The 23081-nt window shown below is 39.0% G+C and overlaps 1 protein-coding gene across 2 annotated transcripts; it reads left to right on the top strand.

The window, feature by feature from the left end:
* The first annotated feature begins 323 nt into the window (after positions 1–323).
* si:dkey-27h10.2 (proteoglycan 4) lies at positions 324–18529 on the top strand. Of its 2 annotated transcripts, XR_007881650.1 has the most exons (11): positions 324–491; positions 1018–1248; positions 1394–1519; positions 2070–2114; positions 2268–2347; positions 2761–2857; positions 2960–3046; positions 7154–7420; positions 8461–8547; positions 8985–9054; positions 17315–18529. XR_007881650.1 is itself a non-coding variant. In XM_051385318.1 (10 exons), the coding sequence occupies exons 1-9, from the start codon at positions 458–460 to the stop codon at positions 8502–8504; spliced, it is 1011 nt and encodes a 336-aa protein (XP_051241278.1). In that variant the 5' UTR covers positions 324–457; the 3' UTR covers positions 8505–8547; positions 17315–18529. The 2 variants fall into 2 exon arrangements, 1 of the variants encoding a protein (XP_051241278.1); XM_051385318.1 differs by lacking the exon at positions 8985–9054.
* Positions 18530–23081: the final 4552 nt, after the last annotated feature.

Raw genomic sequence — 23081 nt, 5'->3', positions numbered from 1 at the left:
GACTTTACAATGTATTGCTTAGAGTAAATACACTGAAAACATAAATTGGCAAATTAATCCCTTAAACACATAAATATTAGACACAATATTTGTGTCTCTCACAGGTGCGCAGCTGACACAAATATGCTATATTGTTTGCAAAATCAATGACTAGAAGCATTTTGACAGTAACAATACACACCTGCTACCTCGTATTGCTCTGTAGTGAGAGTCTGAAGCAATGTGCCAGCATGATGTTTCCTCTTACTGTTTAAGCAACACTGTTGTATGATGCATCCTGCTGTGGTCAGAGGCGTTGATCCTCTTTTTTGGGGGTTATTTTTTAAGCATGCAATGCTCAGAGGCATACAGGAAGAAAAGCAGCATTTGAAAGCATCACCTTCGGGCCAAGAGCTTCAACAATATATCTGAACATTGTAGCTTCTCCCACCTGCTGCTGCCATCAAACAAACTTACAATGACATCGATCGGCCCCTACTTCTTTATCCTGGGTGAGGCTCTTTATATGTTTATGTGTTTTATGGACATGCACCAGATTACACTGTGTTCATCATTCATTTTATGACTAACCTAAGTGTTAGTCTTGTCTCGTTTTGATGTTGTTCTGTATGGGTTCAGCTAATTAATTGTTGATGGTAAAAAAACAATACAATTTAAATGCTTAATTTAATAATATCATCATCAGAGAGGGGAACGGGGTCACACCTTAACATATGGTACTTGCGTACAGCTGGTTCCCTTCGAGGTTTACAGTTAACAGAGCTGCTGTGAGTCATGTAGTTTGAAGATGCAGTGCGTGGTTGAGTCACAGATCAGAAAATGAATTACGGTTAAATGTATCGTCTGTGATCAATTCTTTATTGTATATATACACAGACACAAAGAAAAAAATGAAAACACAAAACGGGCATTTGTTGAATCTGAACTTGATGATGAAAAAAGGTTTTTCAGCTTAAACTTTGGTCATTTTTGTGTTCACCTATTGGATCGTTTTGAAAAGGCCGTTTTTTTCCGCAGGTTTGGTGGTGGCGTCTGTCACAGCACAAGAGACATCCTCTGTCACATCTCCAAATAACTTTAGCTCCACAGTCATTCCTAATGACACTATTGCTAATAATGAAATAACCTTGAACACCAACACCACCAACACCACCACTGGTGCCAACTCGACTATGCCCACTACCAGCAGTGCCATGAATATCACCAACACCAGCAGCACCATCCCACCTTCAACAACAAAGCTGACAGGTGACAGCTATTATCTGAACTATGTATTGGCTTATGCCTGTACCCATGTTGATTTCCAAAAAACATGTCTGTAGTATGTTCAGTCCATGATTGTTAATCTCTTTATTATGATTTGCTTGTGGAATAAAATGCTTCTCTGATTCAGGTGATGGAGGTTCTACAGATGGCCGAACCTCCAAAAATACAACGCCCAAAATGCTCTCGGCTGGTCCTTCAAGCAAAACAACCACTAAAACAACCACTAAAACAACCACTAAAAATAAGGACAAAAGTGAGTTGAGACTGCTGATAAACAATATTCTAGTATTTGGTGTTCCCTTATTTGCTTGAGGATTTACATTAGCAAACACTGTGATACTGTTTGGTGAGTACAGTTACATACAGCTGCATAGCCTGGAATTGGTACTGTATAAATTAAACATGAGCATAATTAGTTGCTGCACACACCAGCTTGTTAAATTGGATCTTGTAATGAATATTATTGATAATACTTTAAAGCTGCAGTAATCAGTATTTTTATATAACAATATATATGATAATAAACAACGGATTGAAGGACTACCTACTATGAAAGGTGTGACTTGACTGTTTTCAGCTTGTTTTGCTGCCCCCTAGCTGCCAAAAGAATCTGTTAATGCAGCTTTAAACCATTTGAGTATGTAATTGATAATGGGAGCCTGGAAGCACCTTTCCTTTATGACACTGACGGCTCATTAGCAGGTTTATACTGGCATCCCAACTTCATATTCATTGTTTGATGACAGCTTTTTCCTCTTTTAAAATGTAAACATTTTCTTTTCTTACTTAAACTTTTCTTACAGGCATCACTGCTAAACCTCCGTTGGCAACATCAGGCGACAGGACTGGTGAGTTACATTTAAATGTGCACATGTTGACAAAAGATATCAAACCACAATGTATATAGAGTAGATTTGTTTCTTCTAGTCTTCGTCTGGAGCCAGATTAACCACAATGTGAGCAAATATCTTTATAAACATGAACTGCATTACCTCCTCCAGGCATTATCATCCTAGTTGTGATCGTGCTCGTAGCTTTTGGATTTGGTGTTGCCTGCTTCTTGGCACGGAGGAGAGGAAGGGTAAGTAGAGTAGCTCCTCGCTTCCATTAACCAAACAAGCAATAGGTTTTGGCGAAATGTGCTTATTTGCTTTCTTTCCATGAGTTGAGATTACAAGATTGATACTATTCTTGTGCTTGTTTTACATATGAAGCTATACCCATCAGCCTGTCAGCATAGCATTAAAAATGGAACAGCAAACCTATAGCCTATTAACACGTAGAGGGTTAATCAGTGAGCTTTAAGGTACACAGATGTTTTCACCTTTGGACAAAGCCAGGCTACCTGTTTCCAGTCTTTATGCTAAGCTAAGCTAACCAGCTGCATGGCAGTACCTTCATATTTAGTGTACAGACATGAAAGTGGTCCAAATGTCGAACCATTCCCCTAATGTTGTGACATTATGTGTGTGTCTGAATCTCCTCTTCCCACAGCGCTACTCTGTCGACTTCACTTCCAGACCGGATGAAGCCAACATCCCTCTCAGCACTGTGGAGCCTGAGATGCCTGTCGATAATGCTCCTGTGAATGGTCAGTAACAAAATAAAATAACTGTACAAATCCAAAAAGATTGTGCTGTTCTGTGGTTGCAGTCAGAAAATACTATAATCCTGATCCACGTACACTTTTTAGGTCTGCAAACCTTTGAAAGTGCAGAAACTACTACAAAAGAGCCACAAGAACCAGAGGAAAAACCTGAAGTACAGGACGAGCCCAAAGGTAAGAACATATTGTGTTGTTGTATCGATGGAGCTCAGAGAAACAGAGCAGGATATTTGTTTGAGTTGTAGCAAAGTTGTGAATTTTAAAATGTGTTGTTGTGGGATCATTGTGCACTCTTTTCCTTCCTCTTTCTTAAGATCAGTTAAACAGAATAAAAGGAAGTACAGTTTGTGACAGCTCGCTACAACATGGCGATAGTATGAGATTCCTGCAGGCATATATAGAAATTTTAAGCCAGAATAGAAAATGTGTTTTGCGCTACCACAGACACTGATTTGTAAGCCTAATACAAATCTGAAGTAAAAGAGTTAGATATTTACTATATGTCAAGCAAGTTTGTGAATTTATTGTGAGCACAGTTGGTAATTTCATAAGAGGCTAATCTGAAAAGTTGCAGAGCGGAATGACTCGGGCTGAACAATAACTTGTACAAATGTATTTCGATCAGTTTGGACCACAGAAAATACTGTATCTGTGACGTAAAGCGTATGCACAACTGACACACAGCACTTCTGTAGTTTGAGAGGAGATGGGATGAACGTGCAACCTGCAGTACCCATGGTTACCACTAGATGGGAATGAATCCCAAGTTAAAAAAAGGAATTCCTTATTCAGTTTTCCATAGGTGCTGATCCCTCATATCTCCTGCAGTGGTTGTTGTTGCCATTTTGCCATCTAGAAAGTCTTATTATGTATAATTTAATTCTCAATATATAAAAAACATTCTAAAGTCTTTGTCTTCATATGCAGCAAGTCAGAAAATAAGTCAAAAGGTTTTAAAATCCAGATATTGGGCAACAACATCACAAATATTTGTGAATTCAGAGAATCAGTTCCTTTATAATGTCTTTGTTTTATGCAAAATGTTAAACATTTGGTGCCATACAGTGTAATAAGTGCTTATATTTGTCTTATTGCTTTGGCATTTGTCTGAGAATGAATGAAGTGTTCCTGTTTTACTCAAAGATGTCCTCCCAGGCCGAATTAGCAAGGTAAAAGATACAGTTCATGTCTGGGCCTGTCTGTCTGCCCTGGGCCGCACTTTGTTTAAATGGACAGTGCTGATGGCCGCTTTGAAAAGCAGCTACCTCTCAAATGGTTCTCTTCCTCTTATGGGAGGGAAATGTTGAAGCAAGAGCAGGTGAGCAACCAGATTCCTCTGGTTTCTCCAAAGTTAATCTTAATCAGCATCTATTAGAAATGTGTCATTAGACTGAACATAACCACAGGTTTGTTTAACACAACAGCCACAGCTTCAGCCACCCCTCACCCATGACCTCTCGGAAACACTCACACTTTGTGCCCTTGTTCCCACGGGCCCTTTTATAAACCTTTTCTTTGTGTTGGCATACAATTAATGTGACTGTCATAAGGAGCAGCTCTTACATGAAGTGTCCTGCGAGTTGTTTTTACATCTAAAGTGAGAGTCAAATGTTTGTGACTCTTTAAACCACAGAATGAGATAAGCATTAAAAGAAGTGTTACAGGAAAACAAACATCCTTCCGCAAAATGATGACTAAACTAACTTACAGCAACCCTGGGCAACTAGTATAACGTCAGACGATTAGTACCCAGAAACATTTTACATTTCATACTAAATGATACAAAAGAGGTGAAAGAGGCAAAACATATCAATGGTTAGTCAACTTATACCAGGATTGAGTGCCTCTTTGCATGTAGAAAATATTTCACCAGCAAGTCTGATTGGTCACTTCCTGTGAGTTGAGTGCAAATACGTCTTCTCCTTTCTTTTCCTTTTCTAACTAATTGGGTTTATAATCTTTATTTTCAAAGACATGGCCAAGAAGGCAAAAATGTCTGACAATAAAATGTAATGTTGTTGGTCAAATTAAATTGTATTAGCTCTGTGTTATCTGTTTGGAATGGGTTTCTATAAAAAAAAATCCCACACAGTTTTATAATTTGCGAATTATTCTCCTCTTCTTTGATGTGAAGATCGATACCACATCGATGTCATTAAAGTCCCAGCACACCAACACATGTGTTTTCAATTATTCTGGCTGATTAGACCGTCGCTCACGTTGATGTTGGGCAGGGTTATGATGGGGCTCACGTGGGGTCACCAGACCAATAAGAATGATAAAGGTGTAATCATTCACACACAGTAGAGTGTGGGAGATATTGATCAAACACTGTATGTACACGCCCACACAGCCCTCAGAAGTGGTCTAATCAGCCAGAAAAAGTGAAATGACCTGTGTGGGTAGACTCAGGGTGTACAGGGGCCTTTAAGAGTGGGCAAGCATGTAGTCTAGTTTAGCATTAAGACTTGAAGCAGCTTGCATATCTCTCTCCAAAGTTAAATACATACAACTGCCCCAAAGCTCACTAATTAACTTGTTGTTTCTTGTGTGTTTGGAGATGGAGGAGTGCTTGAAATAAACTAGTTTGTACAATGATTCGTCACATCTGAAGGCAAAAGCCTTTATAACTGTTCTTCACAGGCTCACTCAAACACAGGGTGAAAAGCCTGCCATCACAAAGAGGGTCAAGACACGATAATTGCTCAAATATGGGAGTACCTGTGGAACATCTTTGGATAATCTTTGAAAAGTTGAGACTCTGCTCTCTCTTCCACGCACCTGGCCAATCATTGTGGGATGTGGAAGTGATTGTTTGCTTGTCTGTTTAAGAAAGTTGAGAGGGTTCTCACTCAATTGTAGACAGCTCTGAGGCTGTCCTTGTGCTAAATGCTTATGTGGGCGTGCTAACAGCCTCAGAATAAAAATGCTAACATCCTGGTGTTTAGCAGATGTAATGCTGACCTTGCTCACCATCTTGGTGTTAGCATACTAACATTTACTAGTTAGCACTTAACACAAACTACAGCTGAGGCTGATGGGAATGTCAATAGCTTTGCAAAATTCTTGGTAATAAATTAAAGTACTGGTGCTAACTATAAGGCCAGGGTATCACCAAAGTTATTAGGATGCATCCTCTGGGCACCATGGATATCTGTACCAAATTTCAATCCATCTGATAGTTGCTGAGATATTTTAGAGAGAGTTATGTACGTGTAACTATTTATTGACTTCACAAAGACTATGGGTAGTCACTGCACCCAGCTGTTGTTCCTCAAGTGTTAATTAGTGAGCTTTAGAGATGCTGGTAGGCAGATTTTTTTTTTAACTTTGGAGACCGCTGGGCTAACAGTTTCCACCTGCTTCCAGTCTTTAAGCTAAGGTAACTGCCACCTGGCAGTACGAGTCTGCATACGTAATGCACAAAACACAAGAGTGGTATCAATCTTATACTCATGGAAGGAAAGCGAAGAAAGACATTTCACAAAAGGTTGAACTATTTCTTTAAATGAACCAATAACCTTTTTTATTTGTTATCACATTTCCAGTCTGTATATTAAAAGGAGTTAAAAGGACAGTCAGGTCAAGAGTCCACCTGTGACAAAGAGTGTAGTCATCCGCCATAAAACAGACAGACATGATGATCCTCTGAAGATTGGAATGATGCCTGAGGATCCATCTTACTCATGGCAGAATTATGTGGACACCTTCCTCTCCCCTTCATCTCCGCTTTCCCTCCACCTAACCCTGGGTCAGATAATGATGGGGCCGCCCTACTTTCCCACAGCCTCCAACAGCTGCATGGCTGTGGCTCATTAGGAACTGGTCAGTAATCAGCCGCCTCATTACCAACATGGTGGCCCCCTCAGATGCATTTGCTCAAGAGAAATCCCCCCCCCCGACTGTCAGACAGGGCAAAACCCCTTCAGGTTATATGAGTGGAAATACTGTTATTATGTGGGTGCTAAATACAGAATGCAGTCAACCAAATATCAAATCTGCAATGTCATATAAGTTTAAATGATGGAGAAACATGTCAACAACATTACACAATGAATATATTGCAACAGTTCAACTTCCTATTCAAAGGGCATGACATAAGTGTTGGGTTTTTCCAGTATTTTCCAATGACTCAACCTTCGTGTTATATTAATGTATCCACATATTGTGTTTTCTCTTACATGTGTCATGCTATAACTGGATTCTGGGTAGAAGAAGAGTGTTAATGTTCTTGAAAACCACTGAACGAGAAGTGTGGTTTGTTGTTGTTGTCTTTCACAGCTGAAGCAGATAAATCTGTTGTTGAACCCAGCGCTGAGTCTGCAGCTCTGGCACCGTCCCCAGACAGCTCAGAGGACAAACCTAAAGAGGACGTTGTTGAGCCGAGTCCTCCTGCACCTGTGGAGCCCAGTCCTCCTGCACCCGCGGAGCCGAGCGTGGAGGAGAAAACCGATGATGAAGGCGACGTCTCCAACAAGACCTCTGTGGAATCGCTGAAGGAGACAAATGAGAACAACAGCAACAATGCTGACTTCAGTCAGAGGAGAGGTTGGCATTTAAAGTGTCTCCCCTACAAATGGTCGTTTTGATTGCAGACCTTTCACAGTCACGCAGAGTTTACAACATAAACTCATCTGATGATCATCTACTGATTATACTGTATGTCTTCCTCCTTTTAGGATGCTACTACTGTATAGTTTGTTGTATTTACTGTAGACTTGCATGGTGGACAGAATAGTGACAGAGTGACAGTTCCTTTGCTATCTTCATATCTCAGTTACAACTTACTGCAACATGTTATTTCAAAAGAATTTCCGCAAAATGGTGACAAGAAAAGAGAACTTGCAACTACTCAGTCGTTCACTTATTCTCCAGGTATATTGCGTATACCTACTGGACTCTGAAATTCATTTTCATTCAACATTAAAAGACTTTTACGTTTTTTCCAAGTCTATCTTAATGAAAAATCCATATTCGAGTGACTTTATGCTTTATCCTCTCCATACTGGTCGTCCCAGTGGTGTTAAACTGTTTGAGATGATGGTAAAAATCCACAGTCCTTGATATGAGCAAGTCAAATCAAGTCAAAGTTGGTCTTTTTAGTACAAAACTCCCCCCTTGTTCTTCACCAGACGACGTTTCCTTGCTGAGTTACAGTCGAGGGATAGTTACACAAAGAGGCAATTTCATACCAAGAAGACTGTAATACTGGAAGACAGACACTTTATCTGGCTAACTGAAAAACAGTGTCTCATATTAGCTTCAGATGAACCTTATAATGCACTTTTGCAAAGAAAGGACTGTATTTTTCTCACATCTCTGCTCTCATACACCGATAATGATACATCTGCTGTAAGCTAATATGAGCCGATTTTATCAGTCTATCTCTAGTTAATATAAATGCCTCTGGCATTAAATTTAGAGGTAATTGTATCAGTGTTATTCTTGTTATTCTAATGACTAATTGCTTCTTCTGTCTAATTTACAGTATAAGAAAGCAATAAGGTCACATTACAAGGTTTTTGAGTTTAACATTGTGACCTCCAAGCCATCAGCTGTTAATCCCTTGCTTCTTTTCTTTTAATCAGATTCAAAACTCTTCTGGGACGTTCCTCTCGATTGTCCGGTGTGAGGTACATTGCCTCTCTGCTCCCGTGCTGTTCTTCAGGAACTCGGTAAGACCACAGTGGACAGACGCTCTGCTGCAGCTGCTTCCCTGCTCAACCAGCTCAGGTGTTAGTGAGGGGAAAACCCCCACCCTGAACTGCAGGTCAGCATGCTGTGTACATCCACTGGGGGTGCTGTGCTACTGCTTCCCATCCTGAATTAAGATTTTAAAAATAGAGGAGTCATAACCATTAAGTCTAAAATTATAAAATGTGCTTGTCCCCAAAATTGTAAATCATACTGACAGTTTGACATCCAGTAGTTTAAAAATACACACGGGAAGCTGCATCCAAAACTGAGTCTCATTGCCAGTTGAAAAAGTCAGTATCACAACATACAGTATATCACTTATTCAAACTGTTTATATGTGTTACGTAGCCTAACTATATGTCTGTCTGCAAAATAATAAATCCATTTATTAGCTTTTTACCGATTGTGTCTCAAGGTCTCCATCAGCATTATCACAAGACAACTGAGCAAACTCAATCCACTGATGAAGACCAGGGAAAAAGCTGGCAAGTGGACCTGATTTTTAGTCAAATGATTATTTAAATTACAATTTCCAGGGTCAAAAATAAATCTCCATCATCTATAGATCTATATGCTTTAAATAATTATGAAAAAGCAGTTGTTCCTTTACTTAATTAATGCAAAACCAACTTGTTTATACAAAAAAACCAACTCTATTTCTGCTAACCATGAACCACGTTTGGCTTTCATCCCTGTTTCCTTTTGGTTCCTCCTGCTCTATCTATCTGGCTCTGATGGATGAGATTCTTCTTGCACGAGTACTAACATGGGCCCTCTCAGTCTAATCATCATGTGCTTGAGGATGTAAGGCCCACACCTGCACTCCCTCTCTCTTCCTAAACACTCAGGACTGAAGCCTGAGGCCCGAGGAATTCACACTGCTCTTAACAGCTGATGATAAGCTCACATCTCAGAAGCTAACTGTTCAGATGCTCCGTGTTAGTCGTCACGGGTCATCTCCGCTCGCACAAAAACATCAGCTTCAGAAATCTCAAGCATCTCCACTGCAGCAAAGGCATTCTATCTCTAAACACTTGTTCACATAGTTGTATCTGTGATGTGGTCTTCAGCTGCAAACATGTCGCTGGAAAATGTGTCCGAATACACATTTTTCACAGCAGCAGCATTCTGACTCATCATTCATCAGTAGGAAAAGCACAGGTGTTACTTATGACATTAACAATCTGTTCTATGGAAGAGTCTCATAAGCCATGTCAGTGTGACGTTGAGCCAGTATGCACAATACCAGGAGAGGCAGCTAACTTTCTCCAACTCACTCACTGTGTCCACCCACCCTGTAGCTGCCAGTACTTCCTCAAAGGACGCTGATTGGTCCGGTACCACTGTGCTAGTGAGATACTTTATTCATTTCTAGGGGATGGACTTACCTCAAGCTCCTCTTGCAGTCGTTTCCTTGAGCACATTTTGTTAGATGAATGGTATCTAGAAGTATTTCTGTCTGATGGTGTAACATTTACTTACACTGACAAGACTCTTCTACTTGCAGAAAATATGTGAATAAATACCAAGATGCTTTAAGTTGAACTGAAGTTTTTGGGTGCGCAGAAAGTCCTTTCTTTATTTTAATAAAGTTGTTTTGGAAGTATTGATCCAAAATATCTATGACATACAATGAGATAGTTTATATGAATTCAAAATACATATGTGGAAAACAATAACTTGTTTACCTTTGTATACCTTTAGACTACCTGACAGCATGTAACATCTTTGCAAAACCTGCTCACAAGCTGTCAAACATGCTATCGATATGGTTTCAGTTCCTTGTTCCTTATGTAAAACTGGAAGTTATTTGGATCATATGTGAACACTCTATTCTAAGATTCAAAGATGGCAAATGTTTCCATGAAACGACACATTTATACACGCTTATCTTTAAATCTTTATCTGAGTAAATTCCCCTCTGTGAAAATGTACAATTAGTTTTATTCAAAGTTCCACTGAAGCAAGATCACGAAATCACGTGAGAATCCATCTTGCCTTCGATCTATGCGTCTGTGACAAACAATTTCGTCCGTCAGGTAAGTCCTGAAGTGATAATTAAACTTAATTCATAGACAACTGAATCATGTCACCAGAGAGAGTTCTCCCTGTGTAGCTCGTAATTTGAAAAAAGAGAAGAGAAAAGGAAAAAGTAAACTCTTCACTCTTTCCCACCTGGTTTAGGAAGTGATGAGAAAGCTGAAAACTGAAGTTGAAAGGCTGCTCACCATTCTGCAGTTGTGGATAATGGACATGAACTGACAGGTCATAAACTAAACCAGCATAATTAGACCTGGGACGTTACTGTGTTATTTTCCAGTCAGAGCTCTGCTTTCATGTTTGATGGCTAATGTTTGAGGAAACTGTCTGCACCGCCTGGGATGAATATTTCACAGCGACTGAAAGAGAGTTACAGACTGAGATTTGACTGTGTGAGACAAACGAGGCTAGTAGTTAGCTAGAAGCAGCTTGTTTTATTTGCAGACGCTCTTTTTCGGAAGGGGCTCCTGGTTCAGAGACAGGTCATAGAGGCGAGGACGGGTAAGAAACTGAAACAGATTCTTTGTCTTTATACTAGATGTTCTTGCCCATGATAAACAAATACTTAAGAGTTTAAAATACTCATGACTCATTTTACTTTTTAGATATCTGCCTCCTTTCCCTGCTTCCAAGTCGAAGCAAAAGTCATAATTTCCTTGGGCAACATGGCAACTGTAAACACAGATTTATGGTTGGCAGGATGACAATGCACAATGAACGCAGGATCTTTATCTCAGTAATGACAGTGAAGAGAAGCTTCCTGCTTGCGAGGTTTGATGTGGTTCAGATCGGCAGGTCAGCCATTACACCTGGGCAGCTTTACAGGAAGGAGGGACTGTCGGAAAACGCAGACTGACACTCCCTTCACATTGCGAGCAGAGAACAGCTGGTGGAGGTTGGTTCTGCCCCTTCCCTCTCTTGACTTCCTACCACAAACCATCAAGTTTTGGTCAAAAAAATGAAAACTTGCAGTGTCAAAGTGTTGAAGATAGCTATTAGACTTACATCATTAAAGGGCTGCCCTTAGGGTTTATGCTGTACATGGAGTTTTGAGGTTGACAGCAGTGTGTCATCACTTTTTTCATCTGATTTTGATGATTTTTTAAGTTTGAGAGAAACAGGATTTTACAGTATGCTTCATTACTACTTTTTCAAAACCCCAAATGCACAGTGCTTGTGTGAAAATAGTTTCTTTTTTATCTACAAGGTAGTGCACCCAACAGTGATGGTATGTAAGACATGTAGTTGCAGTTTAAAGTGAAGAGAGGCTCTTGGATAGCACCTGGATAGCATAATGTCAAGGCTGGATTAAAATGACTCAACATTAGTCAGTGTTATTTAGTATTAGGATATATTATTAGCATATTTAGTAACATTCTTGTTTAAATAGAGGCTAATGACGACCTCTATTCTTTTAAAAGTGGAAAAGATCTAAGATGTTATATCCAAAAGCAATGTTCAATAATTTGATAATCACAAGTTTCATATAGCATGAAATAAAAGCATCAGCGCGTTCATTCTTGTCAGTGTTTTGGGATATACAGTGATACACCCTCATCTTAGTTAAACACACACCAGCAGGCATTCATAAAAAGACCAAAGTGTCTTTTTGTGAATGCCTGCTGGTGTGTGTTTGGTTTATCAGAGTCAACCTACAAAGCTTTGTAAGATGATATACATGGGCTGGATCATTGGTGTCTGTACGGGAATATGAAGCGAAAGCCAGCAGCCAGTTAGCTTAACTAAGCATAAAGACTGGCAATGGACAAAAGTTGCATTTTTCAGTTGGTCATACTTCTTGGATTATTTAATGTTTATTGGTGCTTATTGGTTATTAATAATTAAAGGTCTAGTGTGTAGAATTTAGTGGCATCTAACAGTGTAGTTGCAGATCGCGACTCACTCATTTCAGTCTCCATTTCCGCGAGGGAGAGACTACGGTGGCCGTGAAATGCATGAAAAAATGCAAACAGCCCTATCAAACCTATTTGGTTTGTCTTTTTTGGGCTGCTGTACAAACATGGCGGTTCTACATGGCGGCCTCCACACAAGGCGACATGCTGCATCTGTAGATAAAAACGTATCATTCCTGTCTTCAGATGATTATACACAAATGAGAACATACCTGTGAACAACATATTCTATTTCTGCCAATAGGTCCTCCTGAACATTACACACTGGACCTTCAATACAGTGGATAAATATTTAATATCTGTAAGTTTTTAGGGGCTTTGAAGGAAATAAGGTTGTACTTGTAGATGAATCCCTGAAAATCTTAAGCAGAAATTGAGCTGTTGGTAGTGCAACTTGCACATCCCGTGGCAAAGGTCAAGTTGAACAGGTCAGTTTCACTTGTTAAAGCTCCAAAGTTTAAATGAAAAAGGTTTACTTGTCATTCCAGGCATACAAGTGACCGTTACAGGACAAAGTAAATCCGTCAGTGGTGTTTGGCCTCTGACTTTTAGGGATGCCATTCCCTTTAATGTCCTGTCAACAAATTAGAAACAAAATGGAGTAAGGAGATGAGCTGATTGTTTTTTAACTGGAACCAATTCTGACCTTTTCCGCATGATATCATTACACATCTACACCAGATCAATACCTTTCTTTTGTCTGTATGCATACTGTATGTTAATGTTCATTCCTGTGTGATGCCTCTTTATCAAAACCAAAGGACTTGTCCTCTTCCTGCTTCGGTTCGTTGACCTGCAGAGCCTTCTGGGTTGAAGTCTTTTCCAAAGGTCATAGGTCAGACAATCCTAATTAAAGGGTACACAGTGACTGCAGGAGAATAATGTGGCCCCAATGTCAGAGTCAACTGGCTCGCATTCTTTCTCGTCACTGAGCAAGTCTCTGCAGAATTGGATGTGCAGCGGCTGCTGTGATGTGTAGTCCAAACGAGGATACATTTCAACACCGCTGTACATGACACAACCTGAAAAACACAAAAACAATATTTGCAAGAACCAAAGAGCATTTTTCACAATTGACCCAATCTTTTATTATTTTATACTCAAGCACGCAATTTCAAATTCTGAATTCAACACACAAGTCAGGTGTTTAGAATCAGAGTAAAAGTGAGTGGACTTTCCCTGTTGCTCCAAGCTACATCCTTTTATTTTAAGAGATGTCAAAGTATGCTAGGCCTTGACCTTCACTATTTACGCCATACACATTTTACAACAAGAGTGTCACATTTTCTAGATTCTTCCTTTGTACTTCAGTTCATGCTTTGGCAGGCGGCCCGCAGAACATCTATATGCCTTAATTTAGTAGTGCATGTTTCGCCTCTTTGCACGCCTCTTAACAAAAGAAATAGAGGAAGCTAGTGGTAACACAGTGAAAACAATCTGAGGAGAATACAGAAATAGAGTTAGCACTACAGTCATGCGATGTGGAGTCAAAGCGGGTTAGCTGTGAGCAATCACACCCGTGACATTTTGAGATCTATTGACCGTTCTGCCTCTACTCTGTCTGGTTACTAATGCTTTGTTCTTTTCTACAACTCACCAAAAGAGCAAACAGCTGTGTAGTTTATGCTAATAATGACAACTGACTGTAATTTATAATTGTGATGATCATCCAGTGGCGGACTCAGGCTGCCTGAGGGAGCGGGAGTGAAACGAATAAAAAGGGCACCTATGTGTAAAGATGCATTTATGGTGATACAGCTTAGTCAGGGTTAGGATTAGCACCATAGATCTTTAGGAGTCCACCAGTGTGATCATCTGTGCACAGGCATTATAAGCCTTGTTGCTGATTCCCTGGTGATGGGATTAGATAGATGTTAACAATATGTTGTAGCAAATTAATAAATAATTTTTCCTCCTGTTATGACTTCACCAAAAAATGTATGTGGTTTGTGATCTTCATAACAAATCAACGCTAGCGGGTGACACAGCAGTGTTTTTAGCTAAATGCTCACAATGACAATCTTATATTGATATTAAGAAGGTAATATTTACCAGGTTCAGTTTAGCAGGTTAGCATGCTAACATTTGCTAACTGGCACTAAACACAAAGTGTAGCTGAGGGTGATGGGAAGGTCAATAGTTTTGTGACTATTTGGTCACAAATGCATTTTGACCTGATAACAGTAAAGTCACACGGATTCATTTATCACCTTTTTTTGCCCCCACTCCATCTAATAGATGTCAAGTTATTTCACTCAATAAGTAAAAACTTTGACCTGTCGGTCACTAAAAGTTACCCTCCAGGGGCCTTGAATATCTGCACCTTATCTGATGGTAATCAGTCCTGTAGTTGTCAATATATTTTACTTTGGACCAAAGTGGTGGAAGCTAGGCCACTACTGGAGCAAAAAAGTTACTTTGCTCTAAAAAGATGAGCGCAGCATCCAGCGCTTTCATGTCCACACGGCTAGATCTAATGACTCCTGCGACCTGCGACCCCCCGAGAATGCAAACCCCACATGAGGTCTACAGTTGTAGGGACAGTTTCCTCTCCTGTTGTCCTCTCCAGGCTGGTTTAGACATTCCTGGCCTGGCTTTGTGCAGTTGGCAGGGCTGCTGTGATCAGGAGGCCTGCTGACAGACGGATGTTCATTCACCTGCCGGTATCGCCTCTGGCATCGGCTTCACATTCCTCAGGCTGTGTGAAGCTGTCAGACTCACACCGTGGCTTTATTACATCTCAGTCTCTCATCATTCACACACAGTTTAATGTGAACTCAGGTGGAATCTCATATGATGCTAAATGAAAGTTCCTAAAAATGTTAAACCTTTAGTTTCCTTTCATGTGATGCGAGCTGATGTGTGGACATATTTGATGTTGAAACATTCGGATGGAAACGCCGAAGAATTGTGATGAAATCTGTGTGTCAAGCCTGTATATATTCCACACTCTATTGCACCACCAAATACTTAATGAGTACAGGTTAACAGGTTGCGTTGTATCAAATATATATTTTTGTATAATATGTGCATGTAAAAGCTTGATGAAATAGTGAATCCTCGCAGGGCGATTTGGTGAACTAGCCAGCCAGCCAAAAACATTCTAGTGCCAGTCAGTCAAAAGAGCTTCTTTCTGTTTGTACTGGGATCTTTGTTCCCCTTCATTCAATATTCAATATCATAGTTACTGAAATGTGGAAAACGGCTAACGGGACCGTAAATTCACACAGGTTGTTAGAAAGATGCATTTGTACCATCGACTCCTGTCTCATAACTTTCTACAAACCAGTCCTCGTCTTATACTCCGACAGAAGAGGGTTAAATTAAAGTAGATGGCGCAACACAGCTAAAATAGCTTCCTCCATTTTGAAATCTCCACCTCTCCGTAAGGTCAGTCGTGCCAAGAGTCGTCTTTGCTATTGGTCAGTGGTGTATTGGTGCAGTTGAACTTGACAAGAACTTTTTTAGAATGAATTGATTCCACTGCAAATGTTTGAATGCCCTAACTCTGACCTAAAATTAGACCTGACCATAGCGTAGTTATAACCCAATCCAAATCTGAACCAGATTCCTGTCACAATTATGAAATAAAGACACATTACGTTCACTTTGAGCTGAACTATTCAGAGTACAACTTATATTTCTGGGATTTTCTATTATACATGTTTATATATTTTCATGGAATTGTTTGAACAAGTATTCAAAGTTTTTAAAACTGAGTCAGGAATATGTAACTGCTGTAGAACAACATCCCTCTGCCTCGTAGTTCAGGAAACTTAACCTTGTAGTAATCAATCTGTCAGTTCTGATGCGTTTTATCGCTCCAGTTGTTCCAACTTCTGTTTTTGTGCACACCCCTTGTTTTGTCAATAGCCCCAATAAAGACATTCATCAGTTCACAAAATACACACAAGTTCAGCTGAGTGACACATGATGTACTGATTGACACTATCACCGTGTTACAAGTGGTGATTTAAGTGAAATAAAGATTTTAATTTCCAACCCATCGTACAAAGGCCTCTCAGAAACGGCTTCTTTGCTTCAGATGTCAAACTAAGTAGAACAAACAAACTTACTTAACCCCAAAACGAATGAATGGCATTTGTGGGTTTTCTTTTTGTGGGTGAGTGAAAAGGATGAACATCCCTACATGGGATTCAGTTGAGCATTTTTTTTTCCACACTACTAAATCCCTCTTGGAATGCCCAATCTTTCAGCAGCCAGGTTTTCACTATAGTGGCTAACCGGTCTCCACAGATCCCTATCTATCCCCGTGGCTCAACTCAGAATAGCTGTATAGACTAAGATCAATGTGAAGTCTTACCTGTAACCTGAGCCTCAGTAATCACATTACTGGTCTAAACCCAAACTCTTTTATATTGGTGCAGTTCAGATTAACTTGTGACCCGAGTTTTTGACTATTGTGGCGTTTGTGACAACAATATACCACTTTGAAATATGCCATTATACAAATATTTGTATAAATCCAAAGACGAACACTCCCTGTCATGCTGTCACACCACCCTCAGGGACTACACTGTTTTTTGAAGCCATTTAATGGTTAAGCGTAAATCACATCAATAGATTGGGAGTAGGATTATGTCAGTTATCCTTTCCCTCAAACAGATGTTTCTCCATAGAGGTCAAAGTTTATGGCAAAGGCCACATATACTTGGCCAAAGCAGAAGTTACAAGAGGAAAAAGCAGGTGATTGCAGGACACGTGACTGTGGGACAGGATACATTGTTTTCATTGTTCTGTGCCTTTTTTTTTTTTTTTTACTCTCTTTCAGATTGAAGAAAGACTCAAGTGACCGGGGTGAAAGAGGACACACTCGAGTTGGTGGCTGCATCATTGTTGGAGACAAAATTAGTTGTAACACAGAAGCTTTTTCAACGTTAAACGGCAGCTGAGCTCAGCTTTTTAAGTATTTTACTGATTACTCAATTTGTGTGCTTTACAAACTATCAAAAAATACTGGATTTATAGACTAAATGTTACAACGGTAGCACTTTATTTTAAGTGTTTATAATCAGTATATAAAGATATAATAAATGGTTCATAACAAACTATAATGTAGATGGAAACAGATAGCTTATGGTCTATTAATATGTTTGTCAACAACTATGGAGTTACATAAGTGAAAGCTTCTGTATAAACAGATAATGAATGACAATATAGTAAAACACAGCTGTAATAATATAAAATATGTCTTCATAGGAGAAGTTTAATTAAATGTGTATATACTGATTATAAATACTAGGGTGACTTAAAGGACCAGTGTGTGAGATTTAGTGGATCTAACATTGTAGTTGCAGATTGCTACTGTAGAAACATGGCGGTTCAACATGGCGGCATTCATGGAAGGCAACCCGCTGTGTCTGTAGATAAAAATGCTTCTAAAGTAACAAAAAGACAACTGTTCCTATTTTCAGGTGATTATACAATAATAAAAACCTACCAACATAACATATTTCAATGCATTTCTGCCAATAGATCCTCCTAAATGTTACACACTGGACCTTTAAAGTAAAGTGTTACTGGAACTGCTTTACAATAAGGTACAAAAGGTTTTTAAGTTGTTGTTAATGATCAAATAATAAATAATGTAAATAAATAAATGATATAACAATGTAGTGTAAGTGTAAATACAACTATCGGCATTTTATATTCATTGCCAACTCCCCAATCAAAGATATCCTTATTTGTGGGCTGGTAACCATAAAACTGGTCTCTGTACGCTATATAACAAAATATTACAGCTTTTGCCCCTGAACAGTATTTTTGGTACTCATTTGTAAAATATAATAATAATATATAAATAAACAAGATGATATACAGTGGGATGGCAAGATTTTAATTAGTGGTATAGTATTAATTTAGGATGCAATGCTATTTTTGTTGATGCTGCATTTGCTTTTTTTTCCATTGAGTAGTATTAAAGTTTCCGTTATGTTGAAAGACTTTAATGATGTATTAAATAAAAGTATTCTATGTTTGTCCCATATGTTTTTGGTGTTATTTACCAGTAGAAGGCATTTATTTATAGTCTTTGAAGTGGTGAGTGATAGTTCACCTGGTAGAGCTGGCGTCCCACGTACCAAGGCTGAGTCCTTGCTGCAGAGGCCACCGGTTCGAGTTCAACCTGTGTCATCCTCTCTCTTTCCCCCTTTCCTGTATATCTTCAGCTGTCCTGTCCAATAAAAGCAAAAGCAACCACGTTAATGACAGTGTGACACCAGAAGCTATGGCTGTGTGGAGTGAAACGGTACAGAATGAGAGTAAAGATAAAACAATTTATCAACCGTACTTTTTTCATCAAATATTTCAAATGATACTAAAAGTTTCAGAACCAAAATAACTTTATTAACATCCTATAACACCACGTAACCCTCGACAACTTCATTCACAAACTTGATTCACAAGGTTATGAAGTATATAAACAGTACATCCTCGCATAACACTGACACATTTTATGTGCTCCTTTGACCTGAGAAAAATATTTATTAGGTAAATTGGCACTTGGTAAGTCCATTATACTGTTTCTCTGCTGCTCCCCTGCTGACTTTCACCAACTGTTCTTTTAGATCGCCCCCACTCGTTTTACTGTAAGTGCAAACATGAGCTCCAGGTGCAAACACATTTAGTTCAAAGTGACAGTGTTAAAAGATAGGAATCCCCCAACACTGTGCTGCCCACATTCCTGGGTCTCTGATTTTGGAACCGGTGTTGTCCAGTATATTAAGGTCATTATTGGTGCTGATTAAACCTTAAAAAGAGACTTGGATAGAAGATTATTAATTATTAAGATAAAACAATTAACAATTTAACACACAATAAAGCACAATTGACTGCTGTGTGGGGTTCAGGTTCATCACTGAAGGACTTGCCTATATGTATATATATGGATCTAGATTCCTGTTTAATTTCACGAGCCATATAATATTTTTATAATTTCCATCTACAGTGATGTGTTGCCCAGTGTTTGGGTCTGATCCAGCTTCTATATCCAGCCTGTTTCCATGGGCTTCCACTCTCCTTTAAAGACAAGTGATAGCACCAGCCTATATCAATCTGCCCGCAGGATGCTTTAATCCACCATTAAGCAGATGAAATGTTGCACTGAGCCTGCGGTGCAGCAGTGATGGCAGGAGCGGATCTAAAATTTGTGCGTGCACTCCTCAAACCTGACCACAGTCATGGACACCCTGCACCAAATCATCCAGTGCAGCAGAACACAAACCTCTTCCCCCTCGGAAGTGGATCCAAATGTCTCAGGTCTCAGTATCCTCTATTTATACGCTGTGTATATTTACAACAGGCCGGATGATTAGGATGCTAGCTTGTAGTGAAGAAAATGTAGGGGCAATCTTCTTTGGCTATTCTAAGGAGACAAGAAGTTTATCGGGGGTGAGACACCTCTCTGATGTCATAGTTTGTTTTCAAAGAATCTGTCAGAGCTACTTTCGTGAGCTACTTCACACATTCTGCAGTTGATCCTTAAAAATGTATTATTTTACCTTTACATGACGAGGTGATCTCAGTGAGATTGAGATCTCTATTGCAAGAGAGGCCAGCAAAATGAAACATACAGAGAGAAGACAGCAGTGATAATTGATTCAAACATACTATTGATGCACATAGAAAGCATCTCATCCATCAGAGAGACTCAGGATTTATATGTGATGCGAAGTGGTGAAAAAGCTTTCTAAACTCAGTGTTAAGCTATTTGCTATTTGAGGTTAGCCTGTGTTAAGATATAGCCAAGTCAGCAATAGTTTTAAAATTGAGGAGAAATGAAAAATATTGACAAAATTTCAATAAAAGATCCTTAAAAATAAATAAAAAGTATAGTACATAGACCTCTTTTTGTTGCTTTCAAGGCCCGGACCACTTTTTCATATAGTCCACAATAAAGAGTAGGACACTGGTCTCCTCTAATGAACCACAAACCGCAATGATGAACTACATCAGATGTGGAATGAGCAAGGTTTAAGGGTGATCTCCACAGACAAACACATAACATGACATGATGGTCAATTTCAGGATAGATGCTTTATTCTAACACAAGAAAATCATGAAAAGTGTCATTTTAAATAATGTTTGAAGATAGTGGCGCAGATCTGAACTCATGCAAACATCCCTCATATTTCTGTGGGTGTATCTATTGATTAAAGTAATTAATTTTCCTATGAACACACATATGTGCACTTAATGAACTGCATATGGAGGTGGACATTAGAACTACCAAGGTTACGTCTGTGCGGTAGATGAGCTCTGATGCTGCAGACCTTTACCTGTAGCTGACCTTCTGTATACGTACAGACGCATACACACACTGACAGTGATACATATCTACAATTGTCCAACACAGCTGGACTGAGCTGTTCACCAGCTGTGTGAACGGTTGAGATGTTCTCGAGTGATAAGGCTTATGGACACGCTCAGAATGTGAAGAATGATCTCTTTCATAAAGGGAAAACATCCATTAAAGCTTCTGTCAGTGTGCGAACTTGTGGAATGTTGTAATGATTTAAGTTTATTAGTCATTTTTAACCTATTTTTTGAAGGAAAAAAAATCAACTAAATTGTCTGAATTGAAGCCATTACTATACTTAATTTCAATGGTTCTTCCATCACATTTTCAAATGAGGTCATATTTACAACTTGTGATGCATGAAAATAAATGATAACGAATATATATGATTGTATAAATGTGTCTGATCTGATCTGAATTTTGTCTTTGTTTGTTATTGGAGTATTGTGTTCTGATTGCAGGGATGAAAATATGACAATGTATATATTCAATTATTTTTAAATTATTTTTATTTAAAAAAAATACATTTGCTTGGTTTTATTCTTTACAAGGTGGTGGTGACTTGATGACCATGGGAAAATGTGGGTCAAAAGCCAGTAGAGAATTACTGGTCCAATGTTTGTCACCGTATGGCCAAAGCACAGGATGCCGCTCACTCACCTACGGACTGTGTACGGAGCAACAGGACAGTGACTGCAGTTCACTTAACGGCCATTGGTGTCACTATTAACAAGGGTTTTCTAAAAGTTTCAAATAGAACCTTTAAGGCAAACATCTTTCTAAAAAGCTTAACGAAAGTGATGGAGGATCTGAACGGGGCTTCATCTTGACAAACGTGGCTGGGTGGCTGTTAGGGATACAGGGAAAAGATCCACTTGGACTTTGTTTTCCATTTATCATAAGGTCATTACTGCCTGCTGTCATCATTAGCTGCCCCCTGGATGAAGAGTTGATCCTGGGCAGCATGGCCTGGCCTCGGCCCAACTTCTCTCTCTGTTTACCATAGACGCTCAATAAAGGCACGGCATGTCTTTAATATCTAATCTGGACAAAGCCAAACTAATGGCTCAATGAATGCCATGCTTCTGATTCAAAGAAAACACGTTTAGTAGTTGTTTTCCATTCTTTATCAACCAATCACCTAATGCTGGAGAGGTACATTGATTTTTTCCTTAAAAGGTTTAGGAATCATTACATTATAACATTATCATTTTGTCTTTTAAAAGAGAATTTGGATTCATGATCGAGATCTGACTTTTTAGTCCATAGGTTGATATTTTGCAGTGCACTTCTTTGCCATGGGAAGAATGTGAGTGAAATCCAGGAGTAACAGAGTATAAAAAGCTTGGTGTGTTTGTTTCTATAGTTACACCCCACGGTGTGTGTCCCCTTTTTATTCTTGGCTTGTCAAGTGAGGAGGGCAAGATTTATTTAGGGGATGCAATGAAAAGTGTGATACAGAATGCCTGGATGCATATGGCATCTCTGCTATTTGGCCCACGCTTAGGAGAAGGTTGCTGAGTGGTTCACAGTGTTGTCCTTAAAGCATTATCATGTCCAATAAACAGAGGAAACTACAGAAATATACTTTATATATCTATACTATAAATTGTTCAACGTATCAAATTAGACTTCATCTATTAATTGCTTTAAGGTAGCCATCACAATATTTTCCTACAACAGATTTTCAGTCTTGCATTCTTGTCCATTTATTGATGAGAACTTTTTTTCAGCTGTTAACTTGCTACATTTACAGATATATGTATCTATTAAAAAATTGAACTTCATGTAAGATTTGCCCTGCTATACAGTAATATATCATCACTGACATCCGTAACAATAAAACTTTCCAAAAGTTTCAAAAATGTCAACCATTACAATTGAAAGAACTGTGTGAGAATGTTTGAGCAATGCACACGGATCACTTCATCAAGTGTCAGGCCCAACTCAAAAGATGATCCATAAAAGGCTACTAGGTATTTTTATCTTAACATGACCTTGTGCACCATACTGAGTACACATTCTCACATTCTCACTGCATCCAGTATGACTGCTTGATTTCTCCATGCCTATGCAATGTATTTTCTTCACAGATTTCACCTCTCCTTGCTAAAATAAAAATGTTTTGTGTCCCTAGAATCATGTTTAATGTTTTACACTTTTAAAACCAAAGATAACATCTGCCTTTACAAAATATGTTTAATTAGACCCTGTCATAATAAAGGAAGGGATTTTCAAGATT

Source organism: Dicentrarchus labrax, unplaced genomic scaffold (genome assembly GCF_905237075.1).
Source record: "Dicentrarchus labrax unplaced genomic scaffold, dlabrax2021, whole genome shotgun sequence".
Lineage (NCBI taxonomy): Eukaryota > Metazoa > Chordata > Actinopteri > Moronidae > Dicentrarchus > Dicentrarchus labrax.
This window is presented reverse-complemented; position numbering and strand designations above follow the sequence as displayed.